This window comes from Ahaetulla prasina, chromosome 2, assembly GCF_028640845.1.
Source record: "Ahaetulla prasina isolate Xishuangbanna chromosome 2, ASM2864084v1, whole genome shotgun sequence".
In the NCBI taxonomy this organism is placed as follows: domain Eukaryota; kingdom Metazoa; phylum Chordata; class Lepidosauria; order Squamata; family Colubridae; genus Ahaetulla; species Ahaetulla prasina.
Genome location: NC_080540.1, coordinates 210593506 through 210612894, shown reverse-complemented (window position 1 = coordinate 210612894; position 19389 = coordinate 210593506). Strand labels below are relative to the sequence as shown.

The 19389-nt window shown below is 38.1% G+C and overlaps 1 protein-coding gene across 2 annotated transcripts in view; it reads right to left on the bottom strand.

The window, feature by feature from the left end:
* The window catches only part of ECPAS (Ecm29 proteasome adaptor and scaffold), an 80247-nt gene that overhangs the window by 47664 nt on the left and 13194 nt on the right, over nt 1-19389 (bottom strand). For both annotated transcript variants that reach the window (XM_058168535.1, XM_058168534.1), the window contains exons 6-17: nt 17856-18027; nt 16929-17068; nt 14319-14400; nt 11143-11262; nt 10424-10509; nt 9601-9679; nt 8118-8167; nt 6150-6216; nt 5923-6045; nt 4734-4837; nt 2070-2193; nt 66-146 (exon numbers count right to left, since the gene is read on the bottom strand). In XM_058168535.1, coding sequence (XP_058024518.1) covers nt 66-146; nt 2070-2193; nt 4734-4837; nt 5923-6045; nt 6150-6216; nt 8118-8167; nt 9601-9679; nt 10424-10509; nt 11143-11262; nt 14319-14400; nt 16929-17068; nt 17856-18027 — 1228 coding nt within the window. The remainder of the gene's footprint in view (nt 1-65; nt 147-2069; nt 2194-4733; nt 4838-5922; nt 6046-6149; nt 6217-8117; nt 8168-9600; nt 9680-10423; nt 10510-11142; nt 11263-14318; nt 14401-16928; nt 17069-17855; nt 18028-19389) is intronic.

Sequence of the window (19389 nt, the reverse complement as noted above, 5' to 3'; positions counted from 1 at the left end):
TCGTTGGGGGTGTTCTATGGAACCCTGACATAGGGCTTTTCCTAATTTGTAACTGAGATACATACCTCTCCAAAAGTAGCTGGGTTGAAAGGCATTACTGTTGTTCCAGTCATGTATTTAGCAGGAGTTTTCATTCGGTGAGAAGCCTAAAATAAAGTATTTATGCATTTAACAGAACATGGTGCTTATTTCTCAAATGTTTTGCAATTCATACAAATTACTGGACTTTACAACTAGTCTTATGCCTTTATAGGTAGTCCTTGCTTAATGACTGCCTTGGACAGTAACCAAGTAATTTTGGGACCAATGCCTGCATTTACAATTTTTGCAGGTCTGTAAAGCAAAGGAAAGCTGAAGTAAGATCATAAAAACAAACATGGTCATGTGATTTTTTAACTTAGAGACCACTTAACGTCTCAACTGTAGTTACTAAACAAGGACTACGTGCACATCAGCTCCCTCGGTACTTGGATGAAACTGTCTATCTGGACCCGTGCCAGTCCGGCTTCCGGCCTGGCTACAGCATGGAGACGGCTTTGGTCGCGTTGGTTGATGATCTCTGGAGGGCCCGGGATAGGGGTTGTTCCTCTATCCTGGTCCTACTTGATCTGTCAGCGGCTTTTGATACCATCGACCATGGTATTTTGCTGCAGCGGTTGGGGGGCCTGGGAGTGGGGGGCACCGTTTTTTGGTGGTTCTCCTCCTATCTCCCCGACCGCTTGCAGACAGTGTTGGCGGGGGGGGCAGAGATCGACCGCGAGGCACCTCACGTGTGAGGTGCCACAGGGGTCGGTTCTCTCGCCCCTCCTGTTCAACATCTATATGAAGCCGTTGGGGGAGATCATCCGTGGTTTTGGGGTGAGTTGCCAGCTGTACGCTGATGACACTCAGCTGTAAATTTCCACCCCGGATCACCCCAATGAAGCCGTCGATGTGATATCCCAGTGCCTTGAAGCCGTTCGGGTCTGGATGGGGACGAACAGACTTCGACTCAACCCATCCAAGACGGAATGGCTGTGGATGCCGGTGTCCCGGTACAGTCAGCTAGTTCCATCGCTGACTGTGGGGGGCGAGTCACTGGCCCCCAGGGAGTTGGTTCGCAGCTTAGGCGTTCTCCTGGATGCACGGCTGTCATTGGAAGAACACTTGACGGCCGTTGCCAGGGGATCTTTTTATCAGGTTCGCCTGATCCGCCAGCTGCGTCCCTTCCTGGACCGGGACTCGTTATGCACGGTCACTCATGCCCTCGTTACCTCCCGCCTGGATTACTGCAATGCTCTCTACATGGGCTCCCCTTGAAGAGCACCGGGAGACTTCAACTGGTACAGAATGCGGCTGCGCGGGGGATAGAGGGAGCGTCTCGGAGCTTCCATATAACACCTCTCCTGCGCAAGCTGCACTGGTTGCCGGTGGTCTTCCGGGTGCAATTCAAGGTGTTGGTGATCACCTTTAAAGCTCTCCATGGCATGGGACCAGGTTACTTATGGGACCGCCTACTGCCGCCAATAGCCTCCCATCGACCTGTGCGCTCCCAAAGGGAGGTTCTCCTTGGGGTGCTGTCAGCTAAACAATGTCGGCTGGCGGCCCCCAGGGGAAGAGCCTTCTCTGTGGGGGCACCTACCCTATGGAACAAACTGCCTCTGGGGCTACGCCTTCTTCCCGACCTCCGGGCCTTTAAGCGCGAGCTCAAGACTTTTTTGTTTCACCGAGCAGGGTTGGCCTAAGGGTAATTTTTAATGGGTGGTTTTATTACTTGTTATTTTAATATTCGGCCTATGGATTCAGATTTTTAAATTTCAAATATTGTTTTAATTTTTGTATATTTCTTTTTAACTTGGCTGTAAACCGCCCTGAGTCTTCGGAGAAGGGTGGTATAGAAATGTAAATAATAAATAAATAAATAAATAAATAAATAAATAAATAAATAAATAAATAAATAAATAAATAAATAAATAAATAAATAAATAATTCAGTTCATGTCCTCAATAGGGAAAAGAGTTGGGAGTTCGGTATTATGGTTATACTTTGAAGAGTGTATATCATAGTATTACAAGAGTTTTAAGCTGTACCTTCTCTTGAATATACTGGACCATTTCTGGGAACGAAGGCATCTGTTTATCAGCACTTTCCTTTTCATTTTTACCAGGAAATGTTCTCAGAGCACGTTGTGCTTCTCCATGTACCTCTTCCCGCCTTTCAGAAATTAAAATACAACAGTTTCATACATGCACAAACAAACAGAACCTCTTCTCCATCAACCTCCCAAAATAACTCAGCAGAAAAACATTAATTAAATATGTCAGTTCATATTAATGCAAGGGCTCTTTATATTCTGGATTTGATTTCAAAAAGGTAATTCAGAATGTAGAATGCAGCACCTGTCTGCAACTCTTTAAAGTAGCTGCATCCTCTCCTGGAATCACACATAATTCAAAGAGGGAATCCATGGAATTCTAGGAAAAGACACAACTTCTTTTACATTGGGCTCCCTTGCACTCCAAAATACATTGCTTGGAATGTTTTCCACAGGATTCCACAATCCTAAGAACCAATTATTTAGCATTACATGCACAAACAAGAAACAGCCAGGATCTCTTTCCATTGTCTTCTTATTTGGACACTGGATAACAATAAACTGAACTTTAGTTTGGTTCAGTAGACTCTTGATTTATCAAGTCTTAACAGAGACATTAAATAAATCACTCATGACTTAAAGTTTATTTTACTTACAAATTTACTTTAAAAAAACACCTCTCTCATAAATGTAAGCTACTTTGGAAAATGCAAAAATGAAAATTAATTCTGATTTATTCATTGTCCCAGCTGCAATAAAGAGGAAGACATTTTTAGCAGATACATAATTTAAATTCCTATCTTATATTATATATGAACTGGGACATTGCATTTTTCAGACTTTTTTTTTATTTTGACAAAACTTTATAGAAAAGATCTCTAGCTATCCAAAGTCATCCAGTTGTTGATGCAAGGTGAGGTTTAGAATTTAAAAATTTGGACAAAGAGTAAATCAGATATTATTATGCCTGGTAATCTTCAGCAATGTGTTGCTAAATTAAATAAATATTTTACCTGATCTAGCAAAGCTTTCTATATTCCAAAATACAGCCAAATATTATTTCACTTTCTACTTATAGGTTGGATATCAGTACTTTGCTTCTAATTTTTTACCAACTTTCTAAACCACTCATACAACTCTTAGCACCATTTATTACACACAATATTATAAAAATTGTTTCCATAATTTTACTATTTCCACAGGTTTAAAGTGGTCAGTACCTTTATGATTTTGGCCTACAATGTTAGTTTTCAGAAGTTATGTTTTAACTAGTATTTTCTCCTCTTCATCAGCTTTCTATAAATTTTTTTAACCTAATTATTATGCGCTCAACCATGCCTAATGGCCCCAATTGGGACTGGGATTGCAGTCATAGGTTGGGTGGTTGTAAAGCAAGACTTCACGGGACCACACCAATTTACAGTGGCAATCCCAGCATTCCCCACTGCAGTTGTTAACTGAGAAATGCAGGTCATTAACCAAATACTCACCCCTGGCCAAGCCATTCCAGGCTTGGTCCCTTCTAAGTCTGAGTCTCAATAAGGGATTGCCTCCAACTCCACTTCCCCCCATCTATCTCCCCTTATTTGTTCTGTTTGGGACAACATGCCTTGCAGGGTGGCAAGAAGCCCCAGTTGTCATTTTCTGTCTATGGAGAAGGCGAGGATAGAACTGCTGGGGTCGGGCACGGCCAGCAGCCACTTTCCCGCTTGCCGCCGCCTCACCTGTTTCTCGATGGCTGTCACTGCCGCCACGCGTGTCCGACATGGGGAGGCGCGAGGAGCCTCGCCAGGCGGCCCAAGGAAGGCGAAGGTAGAACTGCTGGGGTCAGGCACGGCCAGCAGCCTCTTTCCCGCTCACCGCCTCCTCCGCCCCCTCCCTTCATTATTCCCCGCCCATGGGGAGGAGCCGCAAGCCTCGCAGCGCGAAAAGGGCCATATTAAATTATACTTTCAGAATTTGCTGCGGGCCAATAAAAACTGACCCGCGGGCTGCAGTTGGCCCGTGGGCCGTAGTTTGGACACCCCTGCTATAAATATTAGTTTCAAAAACAAAGGTGATACTATTTACTAAAAGAGTTTCCAACCATCTTTTTAATTGTAATCTACCAGGCCAGGCTCTGATAGTGATGGAGGAAGTAATTTTTGAGATAAAGCAATGAGTTTTTAGATTTGATATACAAACTGGCATCAATAAGATGTACTAACGGTGTGTGCCAAATATAAAGATGCAAAGTAAGTTTCCAAGGATCATGGTAATCCTATACTGTATGTTTGAAAGACTAGATGTCTAAAGTATGTCAATTAAGACAGCCAGTTCAGTATAATGGTTAAGGTGCTGGCCTACAAACCAGAGTTCCAGTTCTGCCTTAGCCAAGAAAGCTGGCTAAGTAACTTTGGGGAAGTCACTCTCTCTTTCATTCCAATTCATTTCACAAGGTTGCTGTTGTAGGGAAAATAAGTTCACTGCCTTGCGGTGAAATAATAAAGGCAGGATAAAATTCTAATAAATAAATCATGTTTTACAGAATGAGTAAAATGGACATCAACTGAAGTAATAGTTTAAAAGAATCAAAGTAAGAATTATTGATCCCTATTTAAGATACTGTTATATAACATTAGTGTTTTATACCCAGTCTATAATGTAATATTAAACGTACGGATCTCCTGCAGCTAGAAGTAGCAGGTATCTTGAAGGAATGTGATCAGAAGGAAACACTGTGCTGGCAAATTTTACAGCTACTTGGCGGACTTGGACTTGAGGCTAAAAAAAAAAGTTAGAGAGGCGAAGAAATAATCAGAAACAAACATTTACCAAATCAGGCACTTACATACAATATTCAAAATACTGTATGCACCAAAAGTAAAAAGGCAGGTACAAAAAGTTCTCATTTATAGCATGCTTTATTTCATTGTTACGATTTTTTAAAGATTTTTTTCCTGAACCTCCTTTAATGACTTAGGCATTAATTATATATTGTAATTAAACAAAACAATATGAAAAAATCTCTTTGTAATAAATAATAAATCTCTGCTCATGCAGTTTACTTGGCAGAGAACAGGTCATTTAAGATTCTTTCTCAGGAATCAACATTTCTCAATATTTCAAATAGCATAAATAATTATTTTTACTGCTCCCTTGATGGAGCAAGAGCAAGCACAATCATTATAGGTGTGATGCAGCACAATGTGAAACACAATATAGCATCTTATGTCTGCCATAAAATGTTCAGTTTTCCAGGGTATAATTGAAGGGTTAAAAATGTGCATATGCTTGCTTTATATGTAGTTCTAAAAGTAGTCTTTAATAAAATATTGCATAGATTAAATATTGCTTGTATATAGTCAACTGGCATTATTTGTGACTCCACTCACACAGTTTTGCATGTATTTTTCAAGATTAATTTGTATGCAATTATTAAAGTGGGAAGTTCCATAATAAAAAAAAGCATAGTGTTCATGCTTTAGTTCACTATGATAAACTAATTTTAAGCAATACGATTCCCTCTCAATGCACAGGACTATAATTCCCAAAACCTTAGCTAAAATGTCTATCTTGCCTGGAAATTCTAAAAAAATATAAACCAATACAACTGATTGTATGTGTGTGTGTGTGTGTATGTATGTATCTATGTATGTATGTATGTGTGTGTGTGTTTGTAGGTATGTATGTATGTAAGTAGATCATGAAGAAACAAGGAATGGAGACCAGGCACAAGAGAGAGGGAGAAAGAGATTTTTCTTCTCCTAATTGCATACCATAAATTAATATAACCATTCTTATGTACAAGGGATTAAGGGGAAACTAAGCCCAGGTTTTCACACTCCTTTCATATCCTGGTGACTTACCTTGATTAGGTTAGAGGCTACAAGTGCCTCCATGAGAGTACGAGGTGCTCCTTCTAAACAAGTGTATGCACCAACCATCATGGACAGAGCTTCCTGAATAGCTAATCTGGTATCAGGGTCTTCCTGAAATGTTATGCAGGTATTAAAATCAAATAAGTATCCCACAAATAAGAAAAAAAAAAACTTTTAGATAAACTTTTTGGTACAATTAAAATAAAATCACCAACCTTAGAAAGAGCTTCAAAAAATTGTTGGACCAGTGCAAGATCCTTGGTAAACAGTTGAGGTATTCGGCTGGAAAAAAGTATTTTTAAAAGGATTTTATTTGAAACAAAGTAGGAATTTCAGTTAACATACTAACTAGACATTTTCACAAGCAGTATTTCTCATATACTAGTTATTTTGTTCTAATGGAAATTTGTGAATTGCCCCAGAATTATTAACTTCTGTTTATTTGTTACATTTTGAGATTTTTATGTCAACACCATCAACATTGGGTTCCAAAATGTTAAAATACCACATGTTACTGTTCAATTGTTTTCTGATTCACAACTACCGGTATTTCTTCTTTTGGCCAAACCATATAATGATTAGGACTTTAGAAGCATTACCAATTAAAATTACTGGCACTGACCATCTGAAGTTCATCACAATTCATTCTCCTATGTACTTGGCTCATTCACGCAATCAGGATCTCCTACTTTTTCCTCATATTGGAATGGCCACCTTTCATTTCAGAGCTTTTTCCCATCTAGCCCCTAATCTATGGAATCAATTCCCATCCTTGAATTATATTTGGATCTCATACCTTAAGATATAAAAAGGTCCTTAACATGCTAGTTAAAGTATCGTAGCACTAAGATTAGATGTTTAAATGGATTTCTATTCTGTTTTGTAGTTTTTATCTCATATTATATTGCACTTAGATTAAAAACTACTAGTAACAATTAAAATACCTAAATCCATTTTTGATCAACAAAAAGGTAAAAATAACAATGTGCAGATAAGTGAAAAATGATAGGAAACAAATGGGAAAGGTTGAATTAAAGAGTACAATAGATTCTTCAGTCAAGATAGGTTTTACAGTCAAGATAGGTTTTACAACTACAGTTTTCCGTTAAATGGGAGTCAGATAGCATAATTATCTGTACTGATATATTGATAAATAAACCTAGGATTGCAATTTAAAGCTGAGAGATAAGCTATTTGTTCTGCTATGCAATCGTTTACATGTTTGCTTTGAAATGCATCCCATTGTGTTTATATTATATTGAGATTTGTTTAGGATTGCAGATAGGGATGAGAATTTAGTAGCTCTCTTTCTTTAATCCTTTGCCTTTTTTGCAGTATTAGCTCTCAAACAGAATAATGTCTGAGATCACTGTCAGTTGCTAATGAATTTATATTTGCACATAAAATAGATCTACATGGGTTGCCCCTACTTAAAAGGCTCTGTGAAGCCGAGTTTCAGGCTTGGTTACTACATGGACATGCTTATGGATTACTATAGCAATAGTACTTAAATACCACTTTAAAGTGCTTTACAGCCCTCTTTAAGTAGTTTACAGAGTCAGCATATTGCCCCAACAATTTCAGTCCTCATTTTACTCATCTCAGAAGGATGGAAGGCTGAGTCAACCTTGAGCTGGTGACATTTGAATTGCCAAATTTCAGGCAACCGGCAGTCAGCAGAAGTAGCCTGCAGTACTGTACTCTCACTACTGCGCCACCATGGCTCATAATTATCTGATACTTAATAACATATGATCCTGATTATCTGAGAACACCCAAATGAATAACTGCTGTGAAGATTTCTACTTTTCCTAATACTGAACAAAAACAGTTTTAAAAAAGAATATAATGAGCTCAATTTTGACAGGTCTTTTTAAGGACAGATTTTATATTTGGAATTCTTTAGCATGATGTTGCTGTCTTTACTCCAATTACATTTAAATGTGTACCACATTAAGTAATGTAAACAAGAATACATTTTTTCAATTTGATTCCTCCTTTTCTTAAAAATTGATTATTTCTAGCATTTACCTTCCCACGTGTTTAATTTATAATTCTAGAACTGTCAAAAGAGCATCTGATCCACCCTTTACACTAAGACAACCTGTTTGCTTGCTGACAGAGTAACAATTGTTTTAGAACAATCAGCTGACATCTTAGCAGTCTAAATGCAATTTTGTTACCTGGAAAGTTTTCCAACAGCAGAATAGGCCATTGAAAGCAGTTTGGGATCCTTCAATTATTAAAAAACAAACAAAAAGAAAAAACAACAACTGTGAGATAAGTAAAGATCCATGAAAGGGATAATAGTTCATGTTTATCCTGACAATTATGTTTCTGTCGTTTGATCTGTATTCACTTAAAAAATGGGTCGTAGACACAAAACATTCTAAAAATTGAATAATCTTAAAACAGGCCTGTTTATTACTGTTAAATAGATGGAATTGTGTTCTGTATACATAACAAAAATAACTGTATCACATAGCACTAAAACTACTTCTGACTTCTGTCAAAGAAGAGAGTGGGAAGTGCAAAACTGCCCATGAAGACAGACATTATTTCAATGTCTTAGAGAAATAATTGGAAGTGTAGGCTTGAGCACAAGTGCAGATATAATCTGGAAAATCAACAATTTCAATGTACCTAAAATAGATTTTACTTTATATTCAATGTTATAACAACGTACATGTAGGTCAACCTTTTGAAATACTGAGTCTTATATTGGTACATATAATGAGCATGGCAAAAAAAGTACAATATTGTTTCCTAGCTAGACATAACCTGCTTTTTTTTACTGCCTTTCTGAATGCTAACTTGTCTCCAGAATTTTTCAAGAAACACAGGTTGGAGGTTTTACATCTATTAGCTCATTAACCAATGCCTCCTAGATAGGAACTGCTGATACATAATAGGAAAAAAAGTTGCAACTGAATACTCTATGAATTACACTTATAGGCACTAAACATGTGCTACAGCCATAAGGATTCCCAAAAGAACAAATAAGCTTTTAGCTGTTCAATGGACAATGGACAATGTTCAATTATTTCATCATCTAACTGTTTCTAACAAAAAATTAAAGTATTGAACAATGAAAGAATTCAAGCAACAAAGAATCATAAGAAGGAAGTGCCAACACATCTTGGTCAGTTTCAAATTTATTAAGTGGAAAAAACCAGAATGGTCAGCTCTAAGCCCTGGATAAAATTCAATGTTTTTTGATGGAAAGAAACAATGAAACATTACTGGGACTGGAAAATCACTAATCAATCTAGGAGTGGAAGAAACTCATATACTGACATGAAATGACTTTCCTCACAAGGGAAACAAGGGAACAAACCAGGAAGCCATGGTTTTACCCAAACAACAAGCTTTAATTATGGCCACAGTTTATCACTGTGTTCTCCGACATGCACCAACAAAAGAATGTGACAGAATTTCAACAGATATAGATAAAGATATACCAAGGGAATATCCTGGTTGATTATATCAGCATTCAATAATCCAAATATAGTAAATGCATTTTAAATGGATTTGTTATGACTAGCTATACTAGTACTACCATACAGATTAGTTCTTTAGGGGGAAAAAACAAGTGCAAGTAATAAGAACATTTAACATTCTAAGTTCCACAAGTAAGATTCTTTACAAGGCTCCCTTTGAACTCACCTCTTTATATTCATTTATCAGTTTCGTCAGTCCATTCAAAAGCATCGGGCCTAATGGTTTTATCTTGCTGTCGGGGCAACTAAAATTCAATATATGAAAACAGTAACGAGTTGACAAGCAAAAAGCCTTAATAATAAGAGTTGTCCCTATGTAAGAAAATTCTTTTCAAAGGACTCCTACGTGTCAGGAGTGGGAAATTAATGTGGCCAAAGGGCCATGTGAGAAACTTAGACTGTTGTGAAAGATTGCCACTGCCACGTCACCCCTGCCACTGCCACGTCACCCCTGCCACTGCCCCACTCCGTCTCTGATGCCACTTCGAAGTTGCAGGCCAGACAGGACAGCCAAAGGGTCGGATGTGCTCTGAAGCCATAAAAATGCCCAGGTCCACCTCTGTGTGGCAATGTTCTTTTGGCAGATAATGGGAACTTTTTTTCAGAAAACTTACCATCTTCCAGTCTCTATCTAGGTGCCTTAACAACTACACCAAGTAGGACCAGACTAAACTGAAGATTATAAGAATGTTAATAAAATAATAACAATGCATTTTTCTTGAGATACATCACTAAATTTTATCTTGTATTCACATTAAATTACTTAAACTCCATTTCAATTGCACATATAATGTTATAGGAGAACTAGTGGTTAAGGCATCCGGCTACAAACTGGGAGATAGTGAGTTCTAGTCCCACCATAGGCACTAAGCTAGCTGGGTGACTTTGAGCCAGTTACTTTCTTCCCAGTGACGGTAAGGAGACAATGGCAAACCACATCTTTAAAAAACTTGTCAAGAAAAAAAAAAGTCACGACTAAAAATACTCACATTACACAAATATGATGCACAAATTGAAGAGACAGAGTTCTCAGTTTAGCATTGGCGTTTGCACCAAAAAGCCCATCATAAACAACCTTAAAAAAATAAAATGAATGAAAAAATTTCAGGAGAAATAATATTTCAAACAATTTTTCAAATCTCATAATGAGGATAATGCCAAAAATCTTCTGCATCCCAAATACATTTGATTAAATTAAATTGAATTTATTTATTTTATTTAATTTTTTTAATTAATTTTTTTTAAAAAAAAAGATAAATGACATCATGAAGATACAAGCAGTCCTTGCTTAGCTATCACAATGGGACAGTCATTAAGCACCATGGTTGCTAAGTGGAAAATCACATGACCGCAATTGGGTTATAATGGTGATTCTTATTTGGGCATTAAGCTGTGTGACTGTAATTGAGAACTTTAATTCTATGTTCTTCCTTAATTCTGCTCATCATAAGCTGGTTCAGAAGCATGCTGACTGTAGGATGAATGAGGATTGTGGTAGCAAAAGCTGGAATGCTGGGTTTTTTTATTTGTTTTTTGCATGTACTTTCAAACATTGCTGCATAAAACAGTTGGTAAGCAAGGTAAGCAATCTGTGTGCCCTGAAGTGTAGAATACTCACTCCTCATGTAGGGGAATGAGTTACAAGCACACTGTTAAATACTGAATTCACTAAGAAATACAGTAAGAGACAGATAAAAAAAAGGAGTACCTGAATATTTGCAGGAAATGTTTCTGCAGCTTGCCTGGAACGCAAAAGATGTGGGACAATCTTTAACTTCACCCGAGTACTGACAGGATCACGTTTCAGTTCTGGTTTCAGAACAGCTCCCTGTTATAAACACACAAATGAATATTTCGAAACATAAAGTGACTAGAAAAAAAACTAAATCACTCAGAAAAGCAATCACAGTGTACACACCAAATCTTTACTCTGGTCACTGACCAAGGTAACAATGTACATATAACCACAAGGTTTCAAAGCACTGGAACTGTATAAAATACAAAAAAGAAAAAGTATTGAGATTACTACAAAGTAAGATATAACTTAGTGCAGGGGTCTCCAACCTTGGCAACTTTAAGACTTGTGGACTTCAACTCCCAGAGTTCCTCACCCAGTAAAAGCTAGGTGAGGAACTCTGGGAGTTGAAGTCCACAAGTCTTAAAGTTGCCAAGGTTGGAGATCCCTGACTTAGTGTACTCCAGGAGTTCCCAAATGTTCTTGGTTCACACTAGCTTTAGTGTCTTTTTCATGGTGTCCCTAGCAGTTCCCAAACTGTGCACTATGGAACCAAGGAGAGAATTGGGATAACTCCAGTTATTAGGCAGTAAAATATGCCATTGTGTCCCTGTGAATGTATCCAGTGGTGCCCTAGTTTGAGAACTATAAGTCTATTCAAAGAAAGCCCAGATCCGCTCCCAACGTGACAGGGCAATTATCCAAGATGAGAAAGTATACATCCAGGTTATCCTATGCTTTGAATTTGATCTCCCAATGACACTTGGAAGTGTGACGAAAAGCATTTACCTGAGATGCCTTAAACCAGCTGCATCTAGTTCAAGTGTCAGAATTATAGATAATTCTCATTATTTGTAGAGGTTCTGACCCAGCATAAAACTGAATAACAAAACCGGAAATAATGAGATGAGTTTGCATTTATGGGAACTGGAGGATAAGGTTCCAAAGCCTATAGCCACTGTCTTCCTCCCAGACAACAGTACAGCTGGATCTGTTTCTCTTTTTTATTGCTCACTTATAAAAGATCTGAGCTAGTCCAGTTGCAAGGCTCCAAGCAGCTCCTTTGCACCAGCTAGTTTCTGAGCCCCTCTATCAGTGATTAATGGAGGGAACTGCCCTCTTTTAATATATAGCTTTTAGGACTCTTCTGCTTTGCATGGTTATTCAATCACCTTCCTGCATTCTCTGGACACTACTCTGCCTGCAGATGATTTGTACCTGGCTCTAATCACTACAAACAATCTGAAGGCAGCACTAATATCCATTGGTGTAACAGATTGCATTCAGCTCTCTGGAGGAAATAGTAATCAACAGGGTTATTGAGGGATAAGCATAAGCTATCTGTGGCAGAACTAGCATTCACCCGCGGGAACACTCAGAGTCAGTTTAACGTCAGGGTTCCAAGTAATACACTCATAACGAACAGAACTCCGAGGCAGGTAAATTCCTCAAAAAACAGCTTTATTTGGATATATCATATTGGCACAGGCTGGTGACTCTGAGTGTTCCCATGGTTTTCACCTAATTAAAAGTAAACATTTTCTCCCTTCCCCAATGTCACCTGGTTCAATAAAGGTGCCATACAGTTGTCAGGTAACTTCACTCCTCTCTCCGACCACCTATCGGAATGTCCTTTGTTCCCAGAAGAAAGTATTTTGTTTTGGCTACAAAACCCCAGCTATCTCTATTCCCCCCTCCCTATCCCTCAGCTCCAGTGTGGCAACACTGAAGTCTCAAAATGGCCTCGGTCAGGTCAGCTTCAGGGTTAACATTAAGATCCCCTCCACTAAGATCGTTAAAGAGTTGCATTGAGTCTGAATAAGCAATATGATACAAGCAGGCCATCACAACTGGATATGTCACTCAAGGCCAGCTTCCATGACAAACCATGTACAGCCCTATAACTTGGCTAACCTAATGGGAGATCCTCTGCAACCAAGCTGTATTGCAGATATAAATGCATGGGTGAACTAACTCTTAAAAACAAGTACAGTGGTATCTTGGTACTCAATTGTTTTGAAACCCATCGAATTTGATATTCAACTCATTTTGACATGAAAATTTTGTCCTGATACTCATTGTTTGTTTGGTACTCAATGCCCAAGCTAGAATTTGTCAGTGCCGGCTGCCTTGACTCACTACATTATTCTTTATGGGAAAAATCTGTTTGGTACTCATCATACCTTCCTGAAACCAATTAACAATGAGTATCAAGGTACCACTGTAACAAAAAAAAAAGAAAACATAGATGAAAATTTTAAAGCACAGATTGAGAATGTAGATAAAAAGGGCTGCCTATAATATTTCAATTTTGCAGTAGAAGAGAGAGTTTTTCAGTGGCAGTATCGATACAAGGAAAAAATTGTGATGCAATCTGGAGCCAGTGAGCACATTTAAGAGTCTTAAAGAAATGTGGACGTCTAGCAATTATGATGTCAAGATATATAGCTTTTTCCACTGTAGGACCAAGTCAATAAAACTCTCAGATACGTTAAGGTTTTTTTAAAAAAAAAAAAACCCATCATAGTATTGTTTTCTTCTATTGGATTTTAGTTTGGATTTGAAATTTTGTCTTTCTGCTTTAAGGATAAAATAAAACAAACCAAGATAAAACGAAGTTCAAGTGCAGGCTGTCCTCAACTTATGATTGGTCACTTAGCAACTGTTCAAACTCATGATGGATCTCCCTGGGGGGATGGGGGGGGGACAACAACTTATGACCAGGATTCAAAGTTCTAATGGTGAGGGCCCTCTCTGCCCTCCCCACTCCCACCCCAGTCCTATGCCAGCACTTTGGGCACTCAGCAACCAGCTTGCATTTATGACTGTTTGCAACCATTAAAAAGGTAGTAAAATGGCCACTTTATGACTGTCACAACTTACAATCGTAAAAGGGAGGATTCAGTACAGTCATAAATCAAGGACTACCTATACCCAGGTATAGAATAAGAAACAGCTGCTCTTTTTTTCCCTAGAAAACATTTTTCTTCCTTTACTTCTAGGTTAATGAAAGAATTGGAAAAAGGTGAATAACTCTTAAAATGATATTCTCTACAATAGCAAGTAATCCATATTATAAAATATGTAATACACAAAGTGCAAAAAATAGAAAATAAGAAAGAACACAGATTTAGGAACGCAATTCTTACCTCCTTAGTTTTTAGTGGTATATCCCCAAGATAAACTTTGTACAGCTTGTTGATGATGGCTGGGTTATTCCAGTCAATTAAACTAAGGGAGGAAGGAAAAAAGGGAGAAGAAATTTATTAAAAATCAAACTGATTGCTATTTTTTTTCTTCCATAGTTTCTGTTTTCATTAATTGAGTCGCCAAAATGAAATGAATTACTGGTTCTCAGTTAAGCATGTCTGTGGAGATTCTCAATCATCCAGGTTATGGTTGTTCTAAAGGTGCTTTTCCAAAAGGCAACTGGACTTATTTGTTTTTTTTCCTTAAAAACTGAAGAAGCTTCTTGGATGAGAAGTGAAACATTTTCAAGGAAAAAACCAAGAAAATCCAGTTGCCTTTTGGAAAAGCACCTTTGGGACTCATTTGGCCTCCTGCTTCTCACTACTATCAGCTGCTCTCACCACCCCAGCCCTGCCTTGCATATCTGCACCCCCACATAGCACTATGGTATTAACATAACATAACATAACATAACATCAGAGTTGGAAGGGACCTTGGAGGCCTTCTAGTCCAACCCCCTGCCCAGGCAGGAAACCCTACACCATCTCAGACAGATGGTTATCCAACATTTTCTTAAAAATTTCCAGTGTTGGAGCATTCACAACTTCTGCAGGCAAGTCGTTCCACTGATTAATTGTTCTAACTGTCAGGAAATTTCTCCTTAGTTCTAAGTTGCTTCTTTCCTTGATCAGTTTCCACCCATTGCTTCTTGTTCTGCCCTCAGGTGCTTTGGAGAATAGTTTGATTCCCTCTTCTTTGTGGCAGCCCCTGAGCTATTGGAACACTGCTATCATGTCTCCCCTAGTCCTTCTCTTTGTTAAACTAGACATACCCAGTTCCTGCAACCGTTCTTCATATGTTTTATCCTCCAGTCCCCTAATCATCTTTGTTGCTCTTCTCATCTTTGTTGCTCTTCTCATTACTGGGAATTACGTATTACTGGGAACTGATTTCACACCATCTTCTTTTGTGCCACTGCAGCTTCCTTCTTTTATGCCAATGAAAAAGAAGGATCTGGCTAAAATTATGGCATGCAACTGCCATAATTTTCTTGGGTTTTCTTTCACATGCATGCCTTATTTTCACAAAACAATACTCTGGATGGAGTACAAATGGAGGCCCTGGCTGGCATGTGAATGGAGTCCCTGGCTGAAACATAATCAGAAGTCCTGGCTGGTGCATTAATGGAGGCCCTGGTCAGGGCATGAGATAAGCTATAGCTGAACTGGTGCAAACAAAGGCGATGTGAAAGAAGGCTCCACTGGTACAATACTGGCATGCATTCCAGGAGATATTAAGGGGGGGGAGGACTAGACAGCAGGAGCCGCTGACAGCAGGTGAAAGGCAGACTTGCCAAAACAGTGGTCGTAAATGCAGGCAGGGCCAAATTTTGTTCATGTGACTGTGGGGATATTGCAATGGAAGAAACTTCAAGGACCAGTCATAAACTCCTTCATTCAGCACTGTCATAACTTCAGTCGCTAAATGAATGGACACTAAGCGAGGATTACCTGTACTGGAATTAGCAACAACTGCTGTTTATTTTCGTCTCTTGAAAATAACATGTGCTTGGATCTCGGAATTAATTTTTAAAAAAATATCTGTACCTTACAATGTTTTTGTTCCCATCTTTACAATCCATTTTTATTTTAATAGCCATACCAGGGAACACTCTGTACTCCTACAAACCACCAATAGCTACCAGGAACTTGTGAAAACTAATACTACAATCTAGGTCTTTCCTAGCATATATCTTCAGTGATTTTATAAAATACTAACTACAGGGACATTTATATATATTTGTAAAGAAATTAATACTGTACCTGTTTAGAAAAGCACCTTTAAAAGTATGACATATACAATTCTGAAACCCTACAGTGTGATTAAGTAAAATCACTACACTACTTAAAGGCTTTGCTTCACATAAATTGAGAAAGTGTTAAAGATTGACTAATATTCATGTAAACATTGGTCTTTTAAAGACTCCACAAACTACTAGAAACTACGTGGCCATATGAATGAAATCTGTCTACCCTTATTGAGGTATTATGCACTGAACCTACTGTATTTGGGAGCAATGAAGTCATGGACTCAGTTTCATTTTGAAGCTTCCTATAATGAATGAAATCTGAACAGGAGCCTTATTCTTCAGATAATATCCTTAAAATCCTCCCCAGAATGAGGAATCTTACATATTTTTCAATCATAGGGCAAATGAGATAAGCTAAATATGCTTAGAATCCCCAATCATAAAAGCTTTGGCAGGCTCTTTATTAGCAAATACAGCACTGAAAGATAATAATTACCTGCTGAAAAGCAGGTATATATCAAACCTGAGGAGATACACTATTACTGTTCATACTAATATATGGATGCCAATATTCTAGAATAACTGAAGTGCTGCTATCATTGTGGTCAAATGTAGAGATATCTACATCCTATCAAATGCAATTCCAAAAATGTGCCATTGTGATAAACAAAATAATTTTGCATTAAACAAAACCAACCTTTTTAAAATTCATAACAAACCATCACTTTTGTTTTTAAACATCTGTATTATAACCCATTACCTTTGCTTGCTTTTGAGTTCAAGATCTGCTGCAGTGGCTACACTGTGCCGTGTATCACTAGAGGCAATAACCAAATGTATGACAGCTTCAAGTTCAGGCACCTGCTCAGCTTCAATGAACTTTACAATGCCCAATTTACACTGCCCAACAAAGCACAAAAAAATAAATAAAAGGTGTTCAGTACAATCTCATACATTGTCTATAAAAAGTATACTTTTATTATAATTACTGAGTGATGGAACTAGATAGAGATGGATAGAGAAATAACAAAAGGCTTTGCTATAAAGCAGAGATGGGGAAATTATGAGGCTCAATACATTACAGAAGGAGAATTCCCAACAACATCTGTCAATCTAATCAATAGTGAGCCATAATGGAAATTCTGATCCAACCATTTGTGGAGGGTCAGAGGTTTTCAGTCATTTAAAGGTAAAGGTTTTTTGGTCCAATCATGTCTGACTCTAGGGGACAGCGTTCATCTCCATTTCTTAACTGAGAGAACCAGCGTTGCTGAAGACCCTTTCCATGGTCATGTGGTCAACATGACTATATGTCAAGATGCATGGAATGCTATTACCTTCCTATTGAAGTGTTTTAAAACAATATTCTCCAAAATACCTCTCATCCCCCTAAAAATATGCTGTTTATCATACACATTACATTATTCAGAGTTTTGGAATGGTGCAACATCATATGCTGATGCTACTTAGTTTTACCGCTTTTTTTTTAGTTTTTCATTTATATTCTGTATTTTATTTCAGTTGCATCCGAGAAAGTTGCAATATAATTAAATTAGAATAAGCATGAGCTGGAGACAAATAAAAATTCACAAGGTAAGTTAATATGCATTATGTCTGACCACTTGTTACAATTAAGCTACTTCTACCACCCCCATACACGTATGGGCTATAATTTTTTGGCTTTTACCTGTTCCAGCTGCTCAGGTGTCCACGGACTGTCTCCAATTACCCGCTTGGCTGCATAAAAGCTCATTCCCGGAGGAGGCTGAGGGATCCCAGATCCTCCAGAAGTATTTGATGAAGAGGTACCCTGTCCCACTGGCACACTCTGGCGACTCTGGGATTCATTTAATACATATCTAGAAGGAGAGGGGGGAAAGTTTATGAAATCCTCTATTAGAAATTATGAGTGAATGTATCAGTCTTTGAGTGCTGCCCGGTTTAAATTATATCAATCTGAAAAACCAGCCATAACCTCCGTTATGGAAACAAAAATTGGACTTGAAAATAGATAATTATTTTTCCGTCACATTAAAAAATACTATTTTATCAATTTTGGAGGTATTCTGGAGGCCTTATTCAAAGCTGTCAGGAATCATATAAGCTCTGAGGCTTTGAGATTATACATTTCTAAAAGAAATCTAGAGAGCCACTTTGGTCTAATGAGTAAAGGACCAGGTTAGAAAACTGGAGATTGTAAATTCTAGTCCTGCCTTAGACCTAAAACCCAGAGCTGGATGATCTTGGGCCAGTCACTATCTCACAAGCCAACTCATCTTACAGAGTTGCTGTTGTAGAGAAAATAGGAGGAGGAAGGTGTGTTGAATATGTTTGCCACCTTATTCGAAAAAATAATAAAGGCAGAACATAACATTCTTAAAACTATATAAATAATTACATTAATCAGGACACCTGTATATAAGAGAATCTATTTCCAGAGATCAATAAAAAAGCAACTAGACAGAATAGATTTTAATTAGGCTGTTAACTTGATGAGTTAAATTTGTATGTCTTTGTGCATAGCAGACAGATTAAAAAATTCTGAATCCTAAAATTTGAGGAGTTTTACAAGACTGCTGGACTATTTGTAATTAAGGAAGTACTTACAAAGATTTTAATTTTTTTTTTAGATTGTGCACATGACAGATCAAGCATGAAATTTAACTGCATTTAAGCAATTGTGTATTTTATCACTTTCTAGGACACAGATTCTTCTTAAGCAAAAGTCCCATTTAACTTTTGGGGACTCCTGCTGTACCTTATTAAACTAATGCTAATTAAGCAGGCAGATAGTCCTCGCTTAAGAACCAGACGCTTAGTGACTGTTCCAAGTTACAACATATCTCTCCAGAACTATTTACAATCTGTTTTCTAAATTCTGACAGTCACACACCCGCTTGTGATAACATGATTATATTTTAAGTGCATGGCAACCAGCTTGCCTTTATAGCTGTTTGCAGCCCACAGTCATGTGAAGCCGATTTCTGGTGGGTTTTGCCAGTTAATAGAATAACAAAGTTGGAAGGGACCAACCACCTGTTCCAGCAGGAAACCCTATACCATTTCAGACAAATGGCTGTCCACTCTCTTCTTAAAAATCTCCAGGGTTGGACCCATAACTTCCAGAGGCAAGTCGTTCCACTGATTAATTGTTCCCATTGCAGCACCTGCTGGCTCATATTTAAATAAGTACTCACTAGGACTCCAAGACCTCTCTTGCA